The sequence below is a fragment of the Trichosurus vulpecula genome, chromosome 2 (genome assembly GCF_011100635.1).
Source record: "Trichosurus vulpecula isolate mTriVul1 chromosome 2, mTriVul1.pri, whole genome shotgun sequence".
Taxonomy (NCBI): Eukaryota; Metazoa; Chordata; class Mammalia; order Diprotodontia; family Phalangeridae; genus Trichosurus; species Trichosurus vulpecula.
Genome location: NC_050574.1, coordinates 189,014,543 through 189,041,816, shown reverse-complemented (window position 1 = coordinate 189,041,816; position 27,274 = coordinate 189,014,543). Strand labels below are relative to the sequence as shown.

Genomic DNA, 27,274 nt, shown 5'->3' with positions numbered 1-27,274 from the left:
GTGCTAAGCCTATGTAGGCATGAAGCCCTCAGGGTCCTAAGAGGAGTTGCTAAGACCAGAGCAAATAGTAGAAGCCTAAGTTCTGGTCACTCAGATGACATTTGATGATGGCTAAAGAGTGTATAAAAAGAGAGAATAGAGCTATTTGCTGAGGCTCGCACTCCTGAAGGCACGGTACTCTGGGCAGCCACTCTAAGAGTCTCTCAGCTCACCCAGATGTTGATGCCTTCTTGGTAACTATGAATTGTATTTGGTCTGTTTATAATGTATCTTTGTAATTTGTTTGTATTTGCTCTGAAGTTCAGGGTGCTGGCTTTTTCCCCTGAACTAAGTGAATGATATATGTATATGTTGGATTAAAGTAAGATTGTTAACCCCTTAACATTGCTTTCCTTAGTAAAGCAGATCAAAAGAACCTGTGCTGGCAGCATTTTTGTTGTTGGGCTTGTGTTGGTCTTTCACCCCCACAACAGCTGCTAGTTGAATTGTTGAGACAAGCCCCACTTCTGGCTCTTCTATTTCTGTTTCTCCCTAAGGAGTATGCATTATCTGGGTTGGGGGGGAGGGAGGGATGAGAGCCATTTTCGCTTGCCATTATGGCTCCCAGAAGTTCAAGAAAGTGCATTTCAAATGTTTAGACTGCTGGTTGCAAGCCTCTGGAGTAGTTGTTCTCACAGCTTCAGGAGCTGCACTGCTTCAGGCACTATGCTGCTTCCTCCTGTAGCTCGGACAGACTCTTGTCCTGGACTGGGAGGCCTGGGGATCACCACCAGTTTCGCACCCACCCAGCCTTTTCCCAGCCTGGATGGCTGGCTGATTTTCACAGCTGCTTCAGCTTTGGTGTAGTTTGGTGCAGTTCCGTGGGCTGGACACTCCCCAGCCTACAGATCTGTCCTGTTGACCCTGAGAACTCTCCTGTCTTGGAAATTTGCCACACTCAGTCAAATAGTGGCTTCTAACTCTCTCAAATCCGCTCAGATTCACTTTTTTTTTCACTGCTCGCCCTTCTTAAAAGGCATGTCAAGCCAATATGGAAATGTTTTACATAATTGCACATTTATAAACTACATCAGATTGCTTACTGCCTTAGGTGGGAGGGAGAAAAATGAGGGATAGAATTTGGAGCTCAAAACTTTTTTAAAAAAGTTTTAAAATTGTTTTAATATGTAATTGGGGGGGAAATAAAATGTTATTTTAAATAGGCATGTCATTGTCATCGGTTCAGAGATCAAGCACTCTGATGGGTAGTATTTTACTTTTATGACATACTAATTAACTCCTGAAACCTTGACCAGCATACCAACTTGGCCTGAACCATTCTCTAGTGCTGCACCAAAACCATTTATTCATGAGACTGAAGGAATGCCAGTGGGCCCAAGAAGAGATTTATAATGTTCCTGAGACACATTCTAAGTCAGCAAGATCTGTGAATGGACCCTCTCAAGAGGTGGAGGCTACATAAATTTCAGTGGGAATTGCCACATCAAACAAAGATCTGTCTTAGTTTCTGGGCTTGCTAAGATATTATTGTTGTTTCATTCTGAAATTCTCTAGATTGTTGGCACCCTTTAATGACCCACTTAAGTTTCCAAAGCTCTTCCATTGGCAATAGAAACTGCTAATGGGTTCAATCCATAAATCATCTATCAATAAACATTTATTAAGCACTTACTATGTACCAGGCACTGCACTGAGCTCAAGCAGTGTTTAACCTCAACTCCTATGTTGGTATATTTGGAGCTTCACAAAGTCCATCATGGTGGAAACCGATGTGCCTAAAGTCATGATTTAGGAGGCAGTTAGGTAGCACAGTAGGCAGAATATTGGACCTGGAGTCAGGAAGACCTGAATTCAAATCCTGCATCAGACATTTAGTAGCTGTGCGACATGGGGCAAGTCAGAGTCTCATCTGTAAAAGTAGGGGTAGTAACAGCACCTATCTCGCAGCATTGTTGTGATGATAAAATGACATAATACATGTAAAAAGCACCTTAAAGCTAACTCCCAGACCAGACTAACCTTGAAAGGGCAGCCCTTGCCTCTTGTCCAGAAACCCACCATACCTTTTCCTGCTCCTTTTTGATCTCCCAGGCCTCACAGAACACAACATAGCTATCCCTCACAAGGTCAAACCTGGAGGGAGGGCTTTGAATAGTTTAATCACCTGGCTCCCTCAATAGACTGCTCTTCAGACACTCATACTATCTGGACTCTCCTCAATGATTAGTATACTCCTATCCCTGAATGTATCCCTCATCCTAAGGACTCTCAACTCCTGACTACAACTGTATCAACATCACGTCCTACCCCCTACTGCCCACTCCCTTACACCTATTCCCTTCAATCCTATCCCCATCCCACAGTACCTGCTCCATTCTTTGTGCCCTGTAGAATGCCTGTTCCGTAGTTAAAAACAAACTTGCTCTCATAGTAAAACTTTTCTTCTTTTACTCCTTCCCTCTTCTGGCTCTCATTGAGAAAGTATCACATTATTTCCTTCCGTATACTCTGTGATCCAGATACTGGCCTCCTGGATGTTTTTCAAACAAGACATTTCATCTCCTGACTTGATGTATTTTCCCTGGCTAACCTTCATGCACAGAATGTCCCCCTTCTTCATCTCTGCCTTCTGACCTCCTTGATTTCCTTCAAGACCCAGCTAAAAAAATCTCCATTTCCGCTGGGAGCCTTTCTTGATCCCCCTTAATTCTCCTTAAGTACCTTCCCTCCCACAGGGTAGTCAGATAACAGCCAGCTGGTGCAGTCAATAGGGTACTGGTCCCAGAGTCAGGCAGACAAGCTCAAATCCAGCCTTGGGTACTTACTAGATATGTGATTATGGGAAAGTCATTTAACTTCTTTCTGCCTCAGTTTCCTCAACTATAAAATGGGGATAATAACAGCACCTACCCCATAAAGTCATTGCAAGGATCAAATGAGACATTTGTGAAGTTCTTAGCACAGTGCATGGCACATAGTGGGCACTTAAATGCTTGCTTCCTTCCTTCCTTCCTTCCTTCATTCTAAGATCCTGTCAAGATATTAGGAGACACCCTGTTTTCCAGAGCTTGGCATAACAAAAATCCTTTGTGTTCACCTTCTGGAACGGAAGGTCCCTGAGCTCAGGCAAGCACCAACAGATCCAGACATGAAGCCCTGTTGTGAACGGACTTTTTGTCACTAGACAGCCCTGCCTCACTGTTGCTGTTATGTCTCACCATGCTACATGACACTGTTTAGCTCTTTGTCTAGCGACAGGTATATAAATCAAGGTTTATCCCTACTGCCTCGGGTCCCCCCACTAGGGAGCAGGGCCCCAGCACGTGTGTCTAATCTGCCTCCTTGCTTGTGGCCATTTCCCTTACTTTGAAATTAAGCTTCTGTTTGATTCCTGACTCTCCTGTCTCCAGCCTGCTCTGTTTGGCTCTGACCACCCACAGGTTAGAGGCTGGTTCGGTACAGTTGACAATCCTTTCCATCTCTAAATCTATGCTCCTATGATCCTTTGTCTGGGATGTTGCACTACAGGAATGTTGATTACGGGAGACATATACCTTGATAAGCCTCAGCCTTGGATCACTCCCACTATCCCCTGCCTAGACATGTGGTACTTGATGAAGATGAAGAAAATCCCACAACCTCAAATGTGCCCTCATTGCTCCTACACCTCCCTAATCAGTTCGCCATCCCACTCTCCATAGCAGCTTTTCCAAAACATTTATCCGTCATCAAAACTCCCATGGCTCCCTCCCCCCACCCCTTCTCAGCTGAGAATCTTGCCTCATATTTTACAGATGAAAAACAGAGGCCATATGTGGTGAGCTTCCTCTTTTCCCTTCTTCCTCATCTTCTATTACATAATAAATTCCAGTGGTATCCTATTACTTCTTGGATCAAATATAAAATCCTTTTTTTCCCTGGCTTTTAAAACACTTCATAACCTGTCCCTCTTCTTGATTTTCCAGTCTTCTTATACCTTACTGCCTTCCACATATGCTATGATCCAATTACACTGACTTTCTTGCTGTTCTTCACACACTCCATTTCCCACTTCCTTGCTTTTTCACTGGCTGTCCCCTGTGCCTGAACACTCTCCCTCCTCACCTTGGCCTCCTGGCTTCCTTCAAGACTCAGTTTAAATCTCACCTTCTGCAGGAGGCCTTTCCCAGTCCTCCCCCTTCTCCCATTGCAAAAACTGTCTCTCTGAGATGAGCCTCCATTTCATATATAATATATGCACATATTAACTTCCAATTAATCTGTAATATATATTTTATATCTACACACATACACAAATACATATGCACATATATATGTGCCATTTTTGCAGGTTGTCTCACCCATTAGAGGGCACCCTTGAGGGCAAAGACTGTTTTTATTGTTTTTGCCCTTCTTTGGATCCCCAGCACCTAGCAGAGTACCCAGCACACAGTAAGTGCTTAATAAATGCTTTGGACTCCCCGACAGAACAGAAGCACAGGTACTGAAAAACTCAGATTAGGAGCTTTGGTTCCTTGCCCAGGACTCCATAATCCCCAGTAGTGCTTTCTAGCTTCCTTCTGGTGCCATCATTCGTTCCCCACTTAAATGACCTCTAGTAGTCTTGCACAATGTTTTAGAAGAGCTTTCAAGGCTATATTTTGCTTCAGATTTTTTTGATGAGTTTTGTTTTTATATCACTTATATATCGTTTTCATTTGGAAATATGTTGCTCCTGCCTGACTTTCTCAGAGAGCTGTTCCTTATAATGAAGAATAAAAAAAGAGGGGGAAAAAAGCAGTTCAGCATAACTGGACAACCCATCAACCAAGTTTGCAATATAAGAGTTGCACAGCCATAGTTTCTTATTTCTGCAAAGAATAATAGCTAACATTTATATATGCACCAGGCACTGTGCTTAAATGCTTTACAAATATATCTTGTTTCTCACAACAACCCTGTGAGATGCATGTTATTATTCCCATTAATAGAGGTTAAGTGACTTGCCCAGGGTCATACAGCCAGTAGGTGTGTGAAGTCAAATTTGAACTCAGGTCTTCCTAACTCCAGGCCTGGTGCACTGTGGCATCACTTAGTTACCTGTAAGAAGAGAGGGAGATGAATTTCTTCTCTTCTTTTGGGCTGAGCTTGATCATTATATTTAAATTGCATTCAGATTTACTTGTCTTTGTTGTTTTTTCTTTTACAATGTTGTAGTCATTGTGTTTGGGGCAGCTAGGTGGCACAGTCGATAGAGTGTTGGGCCTGGAGTCCAGAAGAGTCATCTTCCTGAGTTCAAATATGGCCTAAGATGCTTTAGCTGTGTGACCTTGGGCAAGACCCTTAATCCTGTTTGCCTCAGTTTCTTCATCTGTAAGATGAGCTGGAGAAGGAAGTGGCAAACCATGTCAGCATCTTTGCTGAGAAAAACCCAGAAAAGTTGCATATGCTGTTTTCTTGGTTCTGCTGACCTCATTTGCATGCATTCATGTACATTTTCCTATATTTCTTTGTGTTCTTAATTTTCATTATTTCTTATACTACAGTTAAAATCCCTTCATACACCATGACTTTTTTGGTCATCCCTCGATTGATTTTTGTTTCCAGTTTCGAAACTACAAAAATTGCTTCTACAAATGTTTTGGTATATGTGGGACCCTTTGTTCTATCTTTGATCTTTCGGGCAGTATTTACCTAGAGGGTAAAAAATATTAGAGTTTTTCCCTAGTCTAATTACAAAATGCTTTCCAAAATGGTTGGACCAATTAATATCTCCACCAATGAGACATCAGTGTGTTTGTCTTTGCATAACTCTTCCCATATTGACAATCCTCACATTTTGTCACTTTTGTCAACAAGCTGAACTCAAGGTACAACCTCAAGGTCATTTTGATTTATATTTTTATTGTTTCTTATTAGAGATTTAGAGCAACATTTCTTAAAGTTATTAATAATTTGTTCGTTCATATCCTTTAACCACTTATCCAAGTGAGGAATAGCTCTTGGTCTTGTATATTGTGATAGCTAAACCATATCTTCCAGCATAAGTTTTCAATCATCCTCCCTATGTCCAATATTACACTGAGTATATATTGACTCTGCTTGGAGAATCTTGTGAAGTTCTTTGTACTCACTCATCTTCTAAATTAATATTGATTCACATGTTGCAGTTATCTTCATTCACAGGGGTACATTCACAGGAGCCACCTCCTATGCCTTCAATGCACTTGGTCCTCATGTCTGCCTTTCAGAATCCTTATCTCCTGTGAAAGCCCAACTGAGACACCATTTCCTCCAAAATTCATTCTAATATTCCCAGTTGTTAGTTTTCCTGCCTCATCTCAAACCTTCCTATTGCCCAGATTTCTTCTGTGTCAGCTTCATGGAATGCAAATGAATACTTATACTAGAGAGATGTCATGAAGGTAGAAATGGCAGGATTTAGCAATGGACTGGATATGAGGAATAAGAGAGAATAAGAAATGGACGATTGAGACCAGGAGAATGGTGGTACCCTCCACAGTAATAGGGAAGTGAAGAGGGGCAGGTAGAAGGTAAAAAATTTTGAGTTGAACTTAATAAATATTTGTTGACTGGAATTAATTTTCATAAATGTATCATTTGTTCCTCCATATAATCCTGTGATGAAATCTAGGGAGATATTACAATCTGCTCTTTATAGATGAGGAACCTGAGTCTCCAGCAAGGTTATAAGTGACTTGATCAAGGTCGTAGGGCTACCTAGTGGCAAAGCCGGGATTACAATCCGGGCTTCTTTATTCTGGGGCTAATGTTCCTTTTACTCTGCCATAATGCCTTCCCTAAATATTTCTTGCTGAAAGAAGAAAATGTTTTATATGCAGCTATCATCTCAGAGGTGAGTAGCCAGAGTAAAAGAGTTTCTGAAAAGAATTTTTTTCTATAAATAAAAGAAAAATAAGAATAGCCAAGAATGAGAACATATGTGCCTTCTGCCCTTTCTCTCTGCCCCTGATACATAGAAGAAAAAAAATGATCACGACACATTTTCCTATTTTTAGCTTTCATGTTTTAATGAGAATGTGTTTATCTGGGTTGACTGTTGGCACCGGCCTAGGGGCAGACCCATTGAGCAGTTTATCTAGAGATGTGGACAGGCAGAACAGGTTGCGCCTCCACCACAGCTGCACAGAAAACGTTGGAAGCTGTCCCAGAATTTAAACGCTTCTGAGGGGCCGGCCAATTTTCTCTTTTGTATTTTCTGAAATAGGCTGAGACCGCTTTAGGTCGACCTGGCGGTTGACTTCGCTGAGTCATCTCATGTGATTAAAGTGTCTGGTGCTGAAGCAAATATTTAGGACCGGGAATTGCTTCAGTAAAAAAAAAAAAGAAAGAAAGAAAGTGACCCACAGATTGCACTCTACAAGACAGCACCATTCTAGGGTGCGGTGAAGGTTCACAACTCGTGACGCTAGAATTAGAGCGATGTAATCCACCTCCGCCCTCCCTCCACTGAAAACCTCTCAGACAGCACAAACAAACACAGGCACGCAACTTGACAGAGGGGCGGGGCCTGGAGAGTGAATGACATCGGCCCAGACCAATGGCTGGGATCGGGCAGACCGCGGGTCCCCGTGATGGGCTCGGGCGCAGAAAGAGGGCAACAAAGTCTTGGAGGACGCTACGGGCCTCGGGTTTGCTTCCAGCCACCCCCCACGCTCCCTACCTTCCCCGCGGCGCTCGCTGTCCCAGGGCGCGTGGGGCTGCCCCTCTCCCGAGCTCTCTTGTCTTCGGGCGGGGCGCCGGCGGGAGGCGGCCGAGGCTCCGATTGGGCAGAGCCGGGGGGCGGACGTCACTGTCTTTGTCACCGTCCTGTGCGAGAAGGCGGAAGGGGGCGAGGGAAGGCTCTGCCCGGTTCGGGTGCGATGGGCTGGAATGAGTGACAGCGGAGCGGCTGTCGGTCCCCCACGAAGAAGGAAGTGAAAGGAGCAGAGGGGTGGGGAGTCCCAAGAGGGGAGGGAGGGAGCCCACTTTAGGTGAGGGGCGAGGGAGCCGACCTCACCTGGACAGCGGCTTCAGAAGGCTCCTGGATCTGCGTCTCCCGTTCGGGCACAGCTATATGTGCTGGGTCTACACTGCAAGGAAGACTCTGGGCTGGGGCTGAGTAATCAGACCATCCAGCTCATACCATCACCACCCCTTCCTTATAAACGGTGCGCGTCCTAGTGGCGTTCGGTTCGTCTGTGCGTCTCAAGAGTGGCCCTGAGGGTCCTAGATTGGCCTAGCGGACTCAGGTGGAGCCCTTGCTAATTTCACTCTGGCAGTGTGGACCTGGCCACACAGACTGGCCGCTTCAGGTGGGTAGACCTGGACGCACAGACTGGCTCCATCAGGGGTGTAAACCTGGCCGCACAGACTGGCCGCTTCAGGGGGGTAGACCTGGACGCACAGACTGGCCGCTTCAGGGGGGTACACCTGGCCACACAGACTGGCTCCATCAGGGGTGTAAACCTGGCCACACAGACTGGCCACTTCAGGGGGGTAGACCTGGACGCACAGACTGGCTCCATCAGGGGTGTAAACCTGGACGCACAGACTGGCCGCTTCAGGGGGGTACACCTGGCCACACAGACTGGCTGCATCAGGGGTGTAAACCTGGCCGCACAGACTGGCCACTTCAGGGGGGTAGACCTGGCCACACAGACTGGCCACTTGAGGGGGGTAGACCTGGCCACACAGACTGGCTGCATCAGGGATGTAAATCTGGCCACACAGACTGGCCGCTTCAGGTTGGGCAATGGCATCGTATTCCTCCTCCTCCTGCTGCTCCTCCTTTTCCTCTTTCTCTTTCTCTAGTTGCCCAGGACAAAGACGTGATCACAGCCGGCCTTATCTCGAGGGACAGGTGAGTCTTCTTGCTCCCAGAGGAGTGGCCATGAGAGCACGGGGAAGCAGCAGTACTGAGAGCCAAGGATAAACTGGGACCCTAACACTCCCATACTCCTGCCCTGCATGACCAACAGGAAGATCTGAGCTTAAGGTGAGTCTCCACAATCCTCTTTTAGTTTTTCCTATGTATTGTCTTGTAAAAACAGCCCTTTGTGTGAGGGAATGGTAAATATGCCAAGATAAATATGTTTGATTAGGCAATACTCTGAAGGGCCCTGCTAATTTGCGCAATGAAAACCAGTAGGTGAATTAATTAACTGAAATTAAATTAAAAGAATTAAAAAAAGACATGATGGGTGGCCAGAGCTAGTGATGTAATTTAGTAAAGGTTGTTTCTAAGTTTTAGTTCAGATACCTCCTCTTAAAAATAGAGAATCAGAAATACTCCAATTTACTGAGACTCCTGCTCCTAGGCGAAATAACTTCTCCTATGGTCAAGTGTAAACTTCCGGAGATCTCCTTAATTTTTCCTCTTTGCTTCACAAAACTTCAACTTCACATTTGCTTTTTTAAAAAGTATACTATGATACTGAGATGCATTTGATTACTGGTTTTCTTTTTTGTTTTTTCAGAGAACTAAACCAGACCTTCATCATGAAGAAGATTTTGTTCATAGAACCTTCCATTTTCCTTAGTGCATTTGCTTTGTCTTTGATTAGTCCACTGACCACACAATACATTTATCAGAGGATATGGAAGGAAACAAGCAACTATAGCTATATAGATAATAGCAATATCTCTGAATGTGAAGCAAATAAAAGCAACCCAATTTATGAAATCCAAAAGGTAAGAAATAAAAAGATGGAATAAAAGGTAATGATGAAAATCACCTGTAATTGTAAATTAACATGTAATGAATGAGAAAATTTAACTACATACTCTCCATTATCAACAAACATTTGGGGAAGTGGAGACCAGAAGTTCAAAACAGGGTGTTGGTTCTATACATGAGCTATTTTGATATAATATTATATTCCAGAAATCAGTCTCCCATCTAAACCTGATAGCATTGCATAATCTGGAAACAAAGCAGGGAGAGGGAAATATGGCAGTTAGCAGAACTCCTAGGCCATTGTCTAAATATATAATGGCTACGTCCTAGGCCTCAATGATTCTTCAAATACGTTTCAGAAATGGCTCAATGGAAGAATTTCAAAGAGTAGGGAAATCATGGGTAGCACTTCCTGTGTGCCCACAGTTGGTATCCAATACATTCTTCTAGGGCATATAGATAAGGGTGAGATTCGCTGTAAAAAAGGAACATTCATTTAATAGTTGACATTTGTGTTCGACTCAGACTCAGGAAGGCCTGCTTTCAGATCCTGTCTCAGACACATGACAGCTGGGTTACCCTAATCAAGTTGGTACAAAAGAAAGAGACCTGGTTTTTGCTCCAGAGGCCCTGGGTTTGAATTCAGACTCTACTACTTACCACCTCCCCTGGGACCTTCATTTCTATCACTTCATTTTTCTGGTCCCTTCTTTTTTCATTTGTAAATTGAGGAAGTTGGGCTAGACAATGTAAAAGGTTCCCTCCAGCTTTAAATCTCTAATTCTGTCACCTAGCCTTTCTCTGATCATTAGTTTCCTCATATGTAAAATGAAGATAGTAATGACACCTACATCCCAGGGTTGCACAAATGCAACAATGCAAGTGAAACATACTGTGAAACCTTGAAGCTCTACGTAAATGTGAGTTATTGTGATTATTTTGACATCAGCTGTTTGGATTGTTTCCTGAATGTTGTCTGCATAGAATCCTAGATGGGAACTTTATATTTAAAGTTTGTGAATAACAGGCTGGCTTATAGAGAAAGCTACAGTAATGTTTGCTAGTATATTAGATGACACCTCAGTTTTATTCAGCAAGCTTTGGTTGAGTCCCTACTATGTGTCAGGCAGTGCGCTAGGCAGTTGTGTTGGGGAGGGACTGGAGTTAGGAAAGACGAGACTAATGAGAAGATGATTGTAACAGTCCAGATGAGAGGGCATGGCTTTGGGAGGTGAAGGGGTAGATACAGCTGAGTGGCACAGTGGATAGACTGTCGGGCCTGGAGTCAGGAAGAATCATTTTCTTGAGTTGAGTTGAGTTGAACCCGGCCCTAGGTAGTCACTAACTGTGTGACCCTGGGCAAGTCACTTCAACCTGTTTGGCTCAGTTTTCTCATCTATAAAATAAGCTGGAGAAGGAAGTGGCAAACCATTGCAGTATCTTTGCCAAGAAAACCCCAAACGAGGCCACAAAAAAATTGGACACATCTGAAAAATGACTGGAAAGAGATGTGGAGATAAAATTGGCAAGACTTGGTACCTGAATAGATGGAGGGGAAGAGAGAAGTAGAGTGAAAAGTCAAGGATCATTCCTAGGATTTGAGTCTGAGTAACTGGAAGGATGGTGATGGACTCAACAACAACAACTCAATCGGTTAATCAACAAGCATTTATTAAATGCCTACTGTATATGTGTATCAGGCCTTGTGCTAAGTGCTAGGGATACAAGGACAAAGATGAAATATAGCCCCTGCTCTCAAGGAGCTCACATTCTGTTGGGGCAGGGAGATGTCTTCCCAAAAGTATTCAGTTTCTCTGTGTAATGTTTTTCTTTACAGTCTTTACTGGAACCTTATTTTAAGCTGGGGCTTATATGATTCTATGAGCATACAGAAACAATAGCCATAGAGAAGTTAGGAAAAGGAATGACTTTGAGTGTAAGGGGAAATATGAGTTCTATTTTGGGATGCTCCTGGGTCTTCCAAGGCAGGTGTCCAACAGGCAGTGGGAAATTTGGAGTTTCAGCTCAGGAGATAAATGAGAGTTGGATATATAGATCTGGGAGTCATCTATATGGAGATGGCAATCAAGACTGGGAAAATGGCATACACATACACACACACACACACACACACACACACACACACATACGTATAAATTAAGAGCTGTTGACCCACAGGATAACAAAGGTAGTATGAGCCATATAAATATAAAACAGCTTAACTTGGGGTTTTTTTCCATAAAGAAATACAAAATCTTCCATTTCTCCATTAAAATGAGGAAAGCAGAGCATAAAGTAATAAAAAAATTATTCAGGAAGCCCTTGGCATTTCTGGATATGTGGCTTACTGTTTTAGATATAGTGGTATTTGGATCTGGCTAGGCGGCACGGTGGAAGAACCTTGTTCAAATCTGGCCTAGCTGTGTGATCCAGGACAAATCACTTAACCTCTGTATGCCTTGTAAAATGAGATAATAACCAAACTTACCTCCCAGGGTTGTTGTGAGGATCAAATGCGATAACAATTTTAAAGCTCTTGGCACAATGAAGGTTATATAAATGTCTTCTTTTTCTTTCTCTTTTTTTTCTTCCTTCTTTCTCTCTTTCTTCCAACACTGTACTGAAAAGTACAGCTATTAGTATTTTATCCCACTTAGACTTGTCACACTACATTCTGCCTTTATCCCCTTCCTACTCCATTAGTTTCAGTAATGAAAAAAAACAAACAAACAAACAAAAGCAAAAGCAAAACCCCCAAGCCCTCATACAAGCAGGCTTTTCTCTAGGTGCTTATTCATGGAAGACTGATAAGATAAGAAACCTCTCTTAATTAGGCCTACTCTATTTACCTAGCACAGGTATGTAGATTGCTGGCAGTTGCCTTATTAACCTGCAGAAAGACCTGCTGACAGAAGGATAAAGCTGACTTTTGCTACCTTAGAAGCAACTGCTGCCTACTTTGTCATTCAATTTTGAAGATCCTTACTAGCTTGGAAATTATTCTGCATAGTCCCAGTTAACTAGTGTAGGGCTTTCAGTTGAGGCTGACATATACCTGAGAGACTTTGAATTTTTCCCCCTTAATAATGTTTTTGTTACCAGTATTTGGGAAGACTGGCAAAAACATCTTTTTAAACTGTTCTTTATTTCTCTGTGTGTGTGTCCTCTCCCTGTCTGTCAATGTGTCTGTCTTAAATGTGTCTGTCCTTCTCCCTTCTCTTCTAAATCTCAGCCTTCTTCTCTGTCCCTAGGCCTCTTGATCTTTCTCCTTCTGCCTCTAGGTCTCTGTATGTCTCTGTTTTTGTTCTATTTACCTTTCCCATCTTTGCTTGTCCCCCCAAATCTGCATGTTTCCTTAAACTGATAAACATATACATACACACATACATACCCATGTACACTGAGTAGGGGCCTTCTTTAGCATATTTACATTTTTCATATCACCATAAAAAACTTTCAAAGCTAAGTGGTATTTCCACAATTATAGGCACATTACCTCCTTCAGAGAAGCATTTTTGTGTAGTAGATAGCCTGCCTCAGAGTCAAGGACACTTGGATTCAGAGTCCCTACTCTGAGACATCCTGGCTATAGGACCTTGGGCAAGTCACTCTCAAAGCCATGCACAACAGCTGTTGATGTACAAGGGAGTTCCCTATACCAAAATAATTGTAAGTCTGGACAAAACAAAAAAAACTCAAACCACTTCTATATTTAACTCATATCAGTTAAGTCAGAGATTGAAGCTAATTTGTGGGTAAAGGTTTTTCTAACCTCCATTTAAGTTCAATCTCAAGGAAGATATGCTGATTTTATCCTTTCTAAAGCTCTCAATATATATTTTATTGTCTTGTGTTAAGGTTTCTCCACTAAAAATACTCATCTGACACCTCACTGTGTCATGGATGGAACCATGGATTTTTAGGAGCTGTGGTGGTGTACATGAATTATGTCTCCCATGCCTATAATACTTTTCCTCCTCTCTTGTACCTCCTGATTTTTCTGGCTTCCTTCAAAACAGTTCAAATTCCACTTTCTACAGGAAACTTTTCCTGGCCCTCTACTCTCTTACCCCACTACTAGTGCCTTCCCCTCAGAGATTACTTTCCAACTACTCTTTACATATCTTGCATGTACCTAGTTATTTGTATATATTATCTCTCCTTATAGAATGGAAGCTCCTTGAAGGCAAGGACCTTGATGAGTTGTTTTTTTTTTTTACTTTCTTTGCATTCCCTGAACTTAGCATAGTACCTGGCACACAGTAAGCAATTAATAAATGCTTTTGACTGATTGCTTTTTTGACCAAGGGCCTACCATGTTGGAAAGGGTTCAAATACGGACCCTGTGTCTGCCATCTGAGGCCCAGACTCACCAGATTCAGAAAGGCTCATCATCAGGAGTTGACCACCAGATGATGAGTTTTTTGGCCATAGAAATCCAACAGATTATCAGCTAAGAGGTTGTCATTTGCATTAGTCCAAGGGGATGAAATTCTGGATCCTTTAAGTTTTAAAGTATACCAATAATATTGATTGATTACATAGTTTTATTGATTTCTTTTTTTTTTCATCTTTGTAGGAAGTTCAAAAAAAAGCCTCTCTTTTTAGTCTTCAGATGGACTTGAGTGGATTGATTCCTGGCATTGTGGTTACCTTCATTCTTTTGTCCAGCAGTGATCAAAAAGGACGCAAAGGGCCTCTGATTTTGTCTTCTATAGGGGCTCTTGCAAATAGTATTTGTCTTTGTTTGCTCGCATATTTGGGCTTGCCTATCCAACTTCTGATAGCATCCACCTTAATTAGCGCATTTTGTGGCAATTCAACAACCTTTTTGGGAGGATGCTTTGCTTACATAATTGACCAATGTAAAGAAGAGAAGCAGAAAACTATACGGATAGCCATCATTGACTTAATAATTGGACTTGTTACTGGATTAACGGGATTGTCTTCTGGCTACTTCATCAAAGAACTTGGTTTTGTATGGTCATATTTTATTACTTCATTGGCTCTAGCCATTAACTTGATATATATTGTATTTTTTCTTGAGGACCCAATTAGTGTATCTTCATCATGGGATTCTTCCATGTCATGGAGTAAAAACTTTAAAAAATTATTTTTGAGAGCTTATATGCTTTTTAAAAATGTTCCTGGCAAACAAAGGACTTTGCTCTGTTTGCTGCTTTTTACAATGATTACTTATTTCTTTGTAGTAATTGGTTCATCTCCTATATTTATCCTTTACGAGCTGAATTCGCCTCTCTGTTGGAATGAAGTATTCATAGGATATGGCTCATCTTTAGCAAGCATATCTTTCTTGACCAGTTTTCTAGGGATATGGATTTTTTCTTACTGTCTTAAAGATGTTTATATCGTCTTCATTGGAATTTTTACCACGACTGGAGGAATGGCATTGGCTGCTTTTGCCAAAACAACACTAATGATGTTGTTAGGTGAGTTCAAAACTCAGCCCTTTGATGCAACCATACTAAAAAGGAAAACTTTAATTATAAGATGCCCAATATCTGTATAGTAAGGATGGGATTTAAAATGCCAATGGTTGCTGGGAATCAAAACTCAAGAGGAGAGGCCAATTATCTTTAAATAAAATCAAAGTTCAACAAATAACAAGGCAAATTACCAGTAGATTGATGAATGAATTTATTAGCTGAGAAAGGCTTACCCTAACCCAAAATTTAAGAAAGAAAAGATTAGACTCAATTTATTATCAGTTGAACAACTGAAAGAGGATTAACTGAAGAAATTTAAATATATGCACTAATCTTGATTTACATTCAGGCCTCAAGCTTTCAAGAATGCTTGTTTTGGAACTAGTAGTATATATTTAAATAAAACAATTCTTGTAGATCAATCCATGCCAATAAGAGTTTGTTCCAAAATTTCTATTCCAAAACTAAACTAGTATATGCCGTACGCCTAAAAATCAATTAATTAACAAATATGTAAGTACCTACTATGTGCCAGCCCTATACATTTTCTTCTGATTTGAAAAAACTGTATTTTAAATTTTCTTGAATCACTGTACGTAAGGACAAGTATATGGTTGCACCAGTATTTGTACATATCATAGCTAATGCTTAAACTATTAATGATTAGAAAGCAGCCTGGTACAATAGAAAGAGCCCAAGATTTAGAGTCAGTAGCCCTACATTCAAATCACAGCTTTTTCTGCTGCTTATTATCTGTATGACCTTGGGTAAGTTCCCTAGCTTCCCTGATCCTCAGCTTCTTCATCTGTCCAATGGGGATTGGACCAGATTGTTTATTTTAACATGTAAGTAACAAGTGGCTGTAAGACATATTTTTTTTTTTCAAACCAGACTAACAAGCATAATGCTGGGCACATGGTAGGTTCTTAATAGATGCTTGCTGATTGATTCTTAAGCTTAAGGTATACACTGACTTCAATGGAATAACAGCTCTGAAATAAACCATACGGTGTGGTTGGCAGGGTGGGAGAGGGAAGTTTGTTTTTAATTTTTCACCAGAGATTTACAATTGGCTAAGTTGATTCAGACCTTAAGAAGGTCTGGAGAATGAGATGCTTTTGGAAGGGGAAGGGAATAAGAGTTTGGTTTGGTTTGTTATTTAGTTAAACATTGATCTGTTTCCTTAATAAATAAATGACTTTTGATGATTTTTCCTCCCAGTCAGGATCCCTTTCCTCTTTACCTTCATGCCCTTGTCTGTTCTTCGGTCCATGTTATCAAAAGTGGTTTCCTCTACTGAACAAGGTGAGTTTGATATGTGAAAGAAAGAGACAGATTGTTCTTACTGCCAAGAGATCTGGGATTGCAGATAACGAATGATCAATTTATACTTCCTCGTTGTGCCCTACAGCTTTTAGGTTTTTATTTGATTTTTTTTTAACCAAACTACATTCTAATCAAATGGGAAACTGTATTAGGGAGAAGCCTGAGAGTATCCGTTGTGGAAGGACGAGGAGGGAAGGGATAGACCTGTAATTTCACTGGTTTAGACAGCTCTCTGTGAAAAAAACTGCCTCTACCACAGCAGTTCCTCAACTGTCCTACAGTTTGTGGGGTACTCAGTGATTTGTCCAGAGCCCTAAAGATCGCATGTGTCTGAGGGGACACTTGAACCCAGATCTTTGTGACTCTAAGACCAGCTCTCCATCACCTATAGAAGTCAATCCGCTGTATCTCAGTTACTGGGCTGGTGTTTAAAATTTACAGCGGATATATTTAACTTCAATTATATATGTATATGTATACATATATACATATATGTATACACACACACACACACGATAAACAGTATGATATAGTGGATAGGAACTTGGCTTTGAGTTAGGAAAAATCTGTATTCATGCCCTGCCCTTGACACCCAGTGGACAAATCACTTCTTAGTACCCCCAAGCAACTCTCTAAGGTGGATGGTACTGACCTACAGGAGTGGAGGGAGCTCTATGAATTGATTAAATTATCAGTCTGGTTTAAAAGAAAGTATTGATAAGGTTTTGTGAATAATCTAGCAAAATTCTATCATAATCTCTGCTGTCAACTTGTTCTGGGTGGTAAACTTAAAAAAAATCTTTTAATTTCTTTAAATCCTTATAGCTGCTTATAGAGACAGCTTGATGGAACATGGCCTGGAGTTAGGAAGAACTGATTGTGTGACCCTATATATCCTAGAATCAGTATCCATAGGTATATGCTAACTGGGTTTTTGAATTGCATAGAGAAATAATACCTGACATTTTTGTTCTTCAGTCATTTCAGTTGTGTCTGACTCTTCGTGACCCCATTTGGGGTTTTCTTGGCAAAGATACTAGAGTTGTTTGCTGCTTCCCTCTCCAGCTCATTTACCGATGAGGAAACTGAGGCAAACAGAGTTAAGTGACTTGCCCAAGGTCACACAGCTACTAAGTGTCTGAGCAAATTTGAACTCAGGTCGTCCTGACTCCAGTCCTGGCTTTCTATCTACTGTGCCATCTAGCTGCACATGACATTTACATAGCAGTTAAAGGTTTGCCAGTTCATGTATTTACATTATCTAATGCAAACCCTGTGGGTTAGGTACTATAGGTATTATTGTCCACATTTTACAGATCAAGAAACTAAGTCTCAGAGAGGATCGGTGATTTGCCCCCTGGTTACACAGCTAACATGTCAGAAGGAAGGGTTGATCCCAAGCAGGTCATCCTCCCTCCAAATCCAGTGTTCTTGCTATATGTCACTTTACCAAGTAGGTGCAATGAATGATGCATTCATAGGACCTCAGTAGAATAAATCTCTCATTTAAAAATGGAAGCCACAGGAAACATATGTTGTTGTTCAGTTGTGTCCAACTCTTCATGACCCCATGGACTATATTGTCCATGGGATTTTCTTTGTAGAGATACTAGAGTGGTTTGCCATTTCCTTCTCCAGGGGATTAAGGCAAACAGAGGTTAAGTGACTTGCCCAGGGGTCACATAGCTACTAAGTGTCTGAGCAAATTTGAACTCAGGTCATCCTGACTCCAGGTCCAGCATTCTAACCACTGAACTATCTAGCTACCTCTTAAATATGGAATTTAACTTTATTGCCAATTTGCTTGAAATATATCTGTGTGTGTGAGTGTGTGTGTGTGTGTGTGTGTGTGTGTGAGAGAGAGAGAGAGAGAGAGAGAGAGATACAAAAACAATCCAGACATAATAAAGAAAGGTTCTTATTCTGTTTCTTATAGTTCTTTAAATCTACCTTGTCAGGCATAGATAACTTGGACGCCATGTAAAAGCCATTGGTAAACAGGGGTTAACCCACATTTTATGAGATGTTGAATGACTTAAAAAGGCTTTTGTCTTCTCCCACCAATAATCAACATGTATCTGTTCCAGTTTTGTTTATGCAGTTGGTCAACAAGCATTTATTAAGTGCCTACTATATGCCAGGTACTGTGCTAAGTACTGGGATACAAAGAAAGACAAAAGTTGTCTTTGCCCTCAAAGGGATCACATTCTAATGGGGAAGAAAACATGTGTGTAACTAGGTACAGACAAGATACATCCTTTTCATGGATGACAGTGATATTGTGAACCTGAGTGACTGGGAGTAGGGTGACAGCTTCAGGAGTAATAGGGAAATTTAGAAGAGGGGAAGGTTTCAGGAGAAAGATGAATTCTGTTTTGTATGTGTTAAGTTTAAGATGGCTCTGGGACAACCATTTTGAAATTCCCTTTAAGCGGTTGGCAATACCAGACTAGTACTTTGGAGGCAAGAACTCGTGGGAGCTGATAAGATCACCAAGCCAGATAGCAGAGAGAGAAAAGAGAAGAGCTCCTGAGACAGTCATGAGATGACCCCACCTTCCCCTACCATTTTAACAGTGCTCTGACAGTTTAGGGGGAAATTGTCAGCTTTTAACAGGAGAATTGGGATGTACTGTAGCAGTATTTTCCCCAGGCACATACTAAGGTCTTAAAAAACCTTTGTTAATTTGATTTGACTTCCTAGAGTGAAGAAAAAAGAAGTCAGGAAAACTTTTTAAATTTTTATTTTAAACTAATTTGTTTATTTGGCACTATATAGGATATTAGAATAGCTTGGCATCTGAGAGATTTTTTTTCCAATGCCTTATGAAATGTGGCATTATGAAATAGATTTATTTTGGGAATGACCTAATACAGCAATCAAAATCAATTCAGCATCAACTTTTACTACAAGGGCAGCTAGGTGGCACAGTGAAGAGAGTGCTGAACCTAGACTCAGGAAGACTTATCTTCCTGAGTTCAAATCTGGCCTCATATACTTACTTGCTGTGTGACCCTAGGCAAGTCATTTAATCCTGTTTGCCTCATTTTCCTTATCTGTAAAAGCTCTGGAGAAAGAAATGGCAAACCACTCTATTATCTTTTCCAAGAAAACCCCAAATGGGGTTACCAAGAAATCAGACTTTACTGCATGCCAAATTATTTGGATTTTTTTCCCTTTGTTTCATGGGCTGGTGATGAGCCTCTTCACATTTAGGCTTATCTTTTGGACACAGGCTCACTCTGTCCCTGGGACTATGTTCTAAGCCTTTCTGCCCTGGAAGAACCTGTCTGCTATTTTGAGGGATCTGTGACCTCATTACTAATAATAACTGTTATAACAGCTAACATCTATATAGAGCTGACCGTGTGCTAGGCACTAAGTGCTTAACAATTACTATCTCATGTGAGCGTCATGACAATCCTGGCGGGGGGTAGGTGTTATTATCCCCATTTTATAGATGAGAAAACTGAGGTAAACAGAGGTTAAGTGACTTGCCCAGGCTTATACAGCTAGAAAGTATCTGATACCATATTTGAACCCAACCCTGACTCCAGCCTGGATGTTCTATCCACTTTACCACCTAGTGCTCTATCACTGATGTGGGTGCTTCCTTCAGTGATACAGAATGCTACCTATCCACACTTTCTGTTGTGTAACTCTTCCCCCATAAATCTACCACAGAGCCCCACCCGTCATGCTAGGGGGCTTCTAGTTCTTTTGACATTGTGTGAGATGCCAGTGGAGTACTTGAGCTTTCTATTGCTTATCCCTGGTTCTCCATCCATGACTGGCTCATCTTCTTTTCTGGTCATACATGTCCCTGATGACCTCCTTTAAAATGTCAGCCCAGCTAGGGGAAGCTAAGGCTGGTGGGTCAGTTGAGCTTAGCAGTTCTGAGCTATAGCAGGTTAAGCCAATCAAGTGTCTAAACAAAGTTCAACATTAATATGATGAGCCCACAGGAGTGGGGACCACCAGGGTTGCCTAAAGAGAGGCAAACCAGCCCAGGTCAGCTGTCCTGGGATGAGCCTGTGAATAGTCATTGTAACCAGCCAGTATGAGATAGGGAGACCCAGTCTTTGAATAAAAGCCAAATGCTTTCTCTCTTTGTTCTACTCTTTGTTGGTAACATGTTGTAGCCTACTTAGAACCAATATGCCCTTCAGTTTATTCTTTGGAGAACTGTTGTGTCCCATAATTTGCAGCTCTACTAGAATTTGGAGGGTCATTAAAAACACTGTACAATTTCCTAAAGGCATTTCCACCTGTTTTCCATCTTCTGTTCATTTTTGGGTCTAGTTGGTTGTTCATCCATAACGTCTGTCCAAGGCATTGGTGGGTGAGTTCATGGGTTTGCCATTATAACTGCACATTAGACAATAGGCATTTTTCATTGACTAATTTTTTTCCCACGTAAGTAAAGGCTAAGCTCCTTTTGAGTTAGTATGGATTTCACTTAGTAGGCTCAGCAATGTTCTGGGGCATTAAGTAATCAGTACAATCTTGGCCACAATGGGATCATCTGGAGGGCCCCACCATCTATAGAGATGGTATAATTTGCACTGGATTTAATTCATGAGCATTACAAGTACCTTTGGCAAGCAGATGTCTCCCTATTTTATGCCTTGCTTACTGTAACCAAGCAAATGAATGTTGGGGAAGAACCTATAACGAATGCTTTATTCTTTTAGAATAGTCAACTAACAAAAGCCCAGGAGGCTGTTGTATTCTCTATACCTTTCAGCCAATTGTGTGACTGTAAAGATGTGGTCTGCTGTAGAATATCATTTGAGAAAGTCCATTTCTTAGCCTTATCTTCAAGAACTCGCTTAATGCATGAGTAGATTAATAAATGTTTGTAGAGATAGGAAAGTAGACATATCTTTTATTTTCTCAATTGCCTTTTATGGGGGAAGGGTAACAAGGTCTGAAACTATTTACAGCCCTTTGGTATGCACCATCCGACTTGGCATGCACTCGACTTGATCACTTAGTGTTTTTTATAACTGTGGTGCCTTCATCATGGACTTCTCTGTACCTACTTGGTCTAGTGTCTATCTTTGTTTTATTTAATGCCGGTTCTACTTCCTCATTGCAGCAAGCTGAAAATATTGGGAAGTTAGGATCCAAATGTGATAGCTTCACTGGCAGATTTTGTTCACTTTTGTCTGTTTTTTTGTTTTCCTTTCTAGACACTTAATCCTTACATTAGACACCTCGGGAGGGGAAATCTCCTTTTCGGGCCACTAGAATTTTACTGGTTACCGATGGAATAATATTTTAATAGACACACACATTAGCTTTATCATTTAATTCTTGGTAGAAATGGGATTCAGGATGGGAGCTTGAAGGGTGGGGGCAGGGGATATGGATAAAGATCTCGGCTAGGGCTGAGTGAGCAAAGAAAAATAAACCACTTATTTTATAATTTTTCAGAACAGTTGTTCAAACTAAAAAGTTATTACCAAAATTTATGACTTATTTTGGTTATTTTAATAACTAATCATGCATATGTGGCTTACAAAGATAAACCTGCCTTGAAACCCTACTTTAGTATCATAGTATCATATTCATGAGACTTTGATGACCTAAAGCAGGGGTGGGAAACCTGATCTAAAAGGTTCTAAAATCAAGGCATTCAGCAGGTAATGGGACCAGATAGTTTCTGATCCCTTTCTGAACAATTTCACCCCAATTCAATCATTTGTTTTTCCCCCAGGTACCTTGTTTGCGTGTATTGCTTTCTTAGAGACGCTGGTTGGAGTTATTGCAGTTTCTACCTTCAATGGCATTTATTCAGCCACTGTTGCTTGGTTTTCAGGATTCACTTTTATGTTCTCAGCTGGTCTCTTATTAATCCCAGGAATCAGTCTATGGTATGTCAATATATAAAAATCGTTTAACTTAAGTATATGAAAGTCAGCATAAGAATGTGAAAGTCTTTTGACCTAGCCTACCAGTTAACTTAGGCAATTTGCACAAATTGCACATTATAATGTACTCTTCTCAAGAATGTTTAGCCTTAATAAAATTTGTCAATAATCTGAGTGGAAGAGGAAAGATTAAAACATAGATGGTCATAGATAATAGCACAAAGAAAAAATAGTGATTAATAGGGGAAAACAAAGGTGTTTTAACTATTATCTCCTTAAATATAGTAAAAATTATTTGATTAGCACATGAGGATAGAAATATATTTTAAAACCACAGGAAGGCACTTTAATACCTGTTCAGCCTTCGACAAATCTTCAATTTCTCATCTGTGAAATAAGGAGGTTGGAATTTTACTTTGAATTTGGACATTCTGATATTCAGAAGGATACTGATTTCATGGAAAATAAATTCTTTCAGATAATATCACCTAAGCCTGAATTCTGCCTGGATAATTGACTAAATTTATAAAAACCAGATAGTTCACTGGGCAGGCTGTCAGGAGACCTGAGTTTTCATTCAAGTGCTAGTGGATTCATTTGTGACCCTACCTTTGTATCTGAATATAAAAAGAAAGGAATTCATGGATTTAGAGCTGGAAGACCCTTGAATCCAACCCCCTCAACTTACACATGAGGAAACTGAAGTACAAAGCAGTTAAGGGACTCACCCATGGTCACACAGCTAGTAAGTGTTGGAGGTGAGATTTGAAGACTCCAGATCCACTGCCTTATCTGCTATGACATGTATTCATAAATCCAACATTATGAGAAAGTGTTGAAGAATTAAGATCAGAAGAATGAACATAGATTCACATTTCCTTTTGTTTTCCAGATACTCCAAATCATGTCATCTGGGTCATTGACAGCTAGAAAAGGAGGAACTATCTATAGTATTATTGCTATTCAATATAGTTTAAAACAGATGTAATAACATCACTATACCATGGACCTAGCAAATCAGTTCTATAAGCATAGATATATGTAGATTTATAGATATGTATTTTATATATATATATATATATATATATATATATATTATGTATATATGTGAGTGTGTATATACACATATGTGTATATATGTACGTATATTTGTCATTCTGTATTCAGGGAATTGAACTAGACACTCAGCTATCTCTCTTTGCTCCATTGGAAATGGTGGATAATATAGTGGACATGTACATGGGGCAGGGCAACAGTATGAATCATGTTCCAGGACTTTGTTTCCTTTTCCCGAAGTACTGAGGTGCCATGGTTGTTGGGGGGGGGAGGAGGGTGGGCAGGCAAAATGCTTGTCTTCTGGTTTATCAGATGTATGCAAACAAAAAGTCTGTGCTCCTGACATCTTGATTATTGAGATGTTGTTTAGTTGTTTCAGTCATGTCTGACTCTTCCTAAACCTATTTGGTGTTTTCTTGGCAAAGATACTGGAGTGGTTTGACATTTTCTTCTTCATCTCATTTTAGAGATGAGGAAACTGAGGCAGAGTTAAGTGACTTGCCCAGGGTCACACAGCTAGTGTCTGAAGCTAGATTTGAACTCAGGTCTTTCTGACCTGATCCAGCACTCTATCCAGTGTGCCACCTAGCCACCCAACTGAGATATTACATCGGTTTAATAAAAATTAATGTTCTCTTCAATTTCATTAAAAAGAATTCTTATTGAAAATCTGTATTCTTTTTCTGATATACTGTATTTTTATTTTGTTAAACATTTCCCAATTACATTTTTTTACATTTTTTATTTTTTCTCAATTACATGTAAACAAAATTTTTTAACACTTGTTTTTGAAAATTTTGAGTTCCGAATTCTCTCCCTTCCTCTTCTCCCCCTATTGAGAAGACAAGCAATTTGATATAGATTCTACATGTGCAGTCATGCAAAACATTTCCATATTATGTTGAAAATCTTTAAATATATGAGATATATAGAAGCCATCTGTATCAACTGCCCATGTAGAGTCTTACGTAAGATGAGTTTGAAAAGGTTTCCTGAAATCTTGTGATCCCTACAAAGCTAAAATGTGCTTATTAAAATAGGAATATTACCAGCCCCTCTGGCTGCTGACAACAGAGTCAAACAAGTGGCTTCAAACTGTCTCAGAAGTGTCAGACACCTAGTCTCAGATGGAAGATAAAGCTGAACCAGCTCTTCTGTCAAACCACAGTTCTCTTGTTCTTCCTCCATGCTGTGGTTTCCTACTGAGGCTATAAGGAGGCAGGTAAAGAAACAGAGGAGCATGGGACACAGGATTTTAGATTTGGAGCTTGAAAGGATCTTAGAAGTCAGGCCCAACCACCCCAGGCTCATCGGGATATTAAGTCATCCAATGGGGTGGGATTTGAATCTAGACCTTCCTAACTCCAAGTCCTGTATTTTATCCACTCCACTACCTTTGTTCCCTCCCTCTTATTTCATACAGGAACCTTCTTTCACTTTCCTCCAAGACTGTGAACTGCATTTTATTCAAAATGACACTGTGCATGCCTCTATACTGCACAATTGGCTAAGACTGTTAGCTAGGTTAGATGGAATGCAAATTACTGATATACTCGGTAAACTGCTTTATCTGTTTGAAAACATTTTATTCATTATCTATTTATAAATTCTTTTTTTTTTGCAGTGTTATAATGTGTACTAGGTGGGAAGAAGAAGACCGTGCGCTCCTTATACAAGAAGAATCCAGGGAAGACAACATAGTCAATTGAACCATTGTGATTTTTCACCTATTCATGAGCATCTTCATATACTCTACCTCTATGCTAAATGAAGTGATGGAGCACATGGTTCTCTACCACACTGTTAACTAACTCACTGCTAACTTGGAAATAAACCCCTACCAATCAGGGACCGTATTTTCTTTTTGCACTAACTTTTAAAGGATGCTATTAGAGAGATGCTTACAATGACACATTAATACCGATACAGAAATAGAATTTTTCAATGAGCTGCTTCCCTTTTTCTTTTTGATGCTTAAAAAGGGACATAAAACGTAAGGAGCCAGGGAAGCCACTGAAACTCGGGATCTGGGAACTCCAATCCTGTGATATCAATGTTTACCTCCTGAACAAAATACATGCCATCTTTTGTACCTTGGGGCTTTTCATCTGTGTAGCTTCTGAGGCAATACTGACCTACTTCTCAAGGATGTTTCGATGAATAACTAATGGAAATAATAAAATAATAATAAATATGACATAGCAGCACTTTGTACCTGGTATGATGCATTGCACTTAATAAGTGCTTAACAAATGTTTATTGAATTGTCTCTAGTGGCAGTTACCACAATTTGGAATAGAATCACCCCTAAAATTGGCTATCATTGTGTTATGGCTAACCCAAATCTGGTTATGGCCAAAATTATGAACCTCCAAAAGACAAGCTGTCTGAGAGCACTATAATTTTTTTAAAAAATTTCTGGCATTCCTAATTTTGTACATAGTGATGGTTTGAATATGAGAATGTAGGCTTATAAAATCAATTTTTAAAATCTTTTGAAAAATTAATAAATTAAAAAACAATGTGAAGCAACTTTTGTATGACTATATGTTACTCTTTTCTGTAAGATTTTCACACTAAATAATCCCTATAATTTTAACTGTATAAACAAAGACCAGAGTAAACACTTAATATTGAAATAGAGGATGCCCCAAAAGTATAAGTGCTATTTTTAAGCGTTAAATGTCAGAAACGTAAATGCTACGAATTCGAAAGGTTAAAAAATGTTAAAATATTGGCAAGTTTCTTAATGAATTCAACATAATTACTGTCTTGTTTTAGAAATCATTTGTCTATTTTTGAACTCTGTAAAAATTTTATCCATTGCTGCTCAGTGACTGAGCAAATGCAATGAACTGCATTTGGAGTCCCACCCTTAAGATCATGAGAGATTGAGGTTTTGATGCCTTTGGAACAGTTTTGATGTGACCTCACAAGAAAGCGTCTCAGGTGATTAAAATGGCCAAACAAGAGTACCTCCACTACTAATCCAAGGTCTGAGAAAGTGTCATCCACAGGGGGTGGAGCCAAGAGGGCAGTTGGAAAGCAGGGACTTGCATGAGCTCCCCCTAGATCCCTCCAAACACCTATCAAAAATGGCTCTGAACAAATTCTAGAACTGTAGAACCCATGAAATAGCAGAGGGAAGCAGGGCTCCAGCCCAGGACAGCCTGGATGATCGCTGGGTAAGGTCTATCGTGCACGGAGCTGGGAGTGGAGCGGAGCAGAGCTCAGTGTGGGCTGTGCCAGACAGGGAGCTGCCAGGCAGAACAGGCCCTAGCACCCTGAATCAGTGCACTGTGGCAGTTACCAGACTTCTCAACCCACAAACACCAAAGACAACAGAGATGGTTAGTGGGAAAAGCTGCAGGGTTCAGCCACCGCCCTGGGGGCAGCAGAGGTGGTGCAGCTATAGAACTACAGCTGCATTTGCTTCTGGCCCCAGGCCCACCTGGTGGGAGGAATTAAGTGGTGGATCAGAGCAGGAGTGCAGAGCCTGCTTAAGAGCTGAGTCAGGTCCAGGTTGGTGGTTCTTGGGGGAGGAGGAGTGCTGGTGTGGCAAAGCTTGCTGTGAGAAATAGCTCTGAAAACAACAGAGTATCCCCTCAAGCTTGGAACAAAGTACCCTCTACTCTACAAACAGTCATACCCTGATGAAAAACTCAAAGGTCAAGTAGTTGGTTGGGAACATAGCCAGGCAGTGAAAACGGACTCAGATTCAGACTCAGACTTTGGAATCTTTCTTTGGTTACAAGGAAGACCAAAACATACAGCCAGAAGAAGTCAACAAAGTCAAAGGGCCTACATCAAGGCAGAGCCAAGATGGATGCAAGAAAACAGCATCTTACCGGAGCTCTCTCACAAGTTCTGTCAGATTCCTATAAAAAAGT

The 27,274-nt window shown here is 40.7% G+C and overlaps 1 protein-coding gene and 1 long non-coding RNA gene across 4 annotated transcripts; one reads left to right on the top strand and one right to left on the bottom strand.

Annotated features, from left to right (window-relative positions):
• Positions 1–7,004: 7,004 nt before the first annotated feature.
• On the bottom strand, positions 7,005–7,795 carry LOC118839539. Its single transcript, XR_005009627.1, has 2 exons — positions 7,685–7,795; positions 7,005–7,328 (listed from the first exon to the last, which is right to left on the bottom strand). It is a non-coding gene; the product is annotated as an uncharacterized LOC118839539 (long non-coding RNA).
• On the top strand, positions 7,574–25,916 carry SLC46A3 (solute carrier family 46 member 3). 3 transcript variants are annotated; one of them, XM_036747009.1, is made up of 7 exons: positions 7,574–8,315; positions 8,815–8,998; positions 9,480–9,693; positions 14,259–15,129; positions 16,348–16,431; positions 22,175–22,331; positions 25,009–25,916. In XM_036747009.1, exons 3-7 carry the CDS (start codon positions 9,502–9,504, stop codon positions 25,091–25,093), a joined length of 1,389 nt encoding a protein of 462 aa, XP_036602904.1. In that variant the 5' UTR covers positions 7,574–8,315; positions 8,815–8,998; positions 9,480–9,501; the 3' UTR covers positions 25,094–25,916. The 3 variants fall into 3 exon arrangements, with proteins under 3 accessions (XP_036602904.1, XP_036602905.1, XP_036602906.1); XM_036747010.1 differs by lacking the exon at positions 7,574–8,315 and adding an exon at positions 8,587–8,747 and having other exon boundaries at positions 25,009–25,588; XM_036747011.1 differs by lacking the exons at positions 7,574–8,315; positions 8,815–8,998; positions 9,480–9,693 and adding an exon at positions 9,721–10,599 and having other exon boundaries at positions 25,009–25,588.
• The last annotated feature ends 1,358 nt before the right edge of the window (positions 25,917–27,274 follow it).

Bases quoted from the DNA above. Each gene is read 5' to 3' on its own strand.
- SLC46A3 (XM_036747009.1), top strand. From the start codon at position 9,502: ATGAAGAAGATTTTGTTCATAGAACCTTCCATTTTCCTTAGTGCATTT. The intron at 15,130-16,347 runs GTGAGTTCAAAA...TTTTCCTCCCAG, and splicing joins AACACTAATGATGTTGTTAG to TCAGGATCCCTTTCCTCTTT. The intron at 16,432-22,174 runs GTGAGTTTGATA...TTTTTCCCCCAG, and splicing joins GGTTTCCTCTACTGAACAAG to GTACCTTGTTTGCGTGTATT.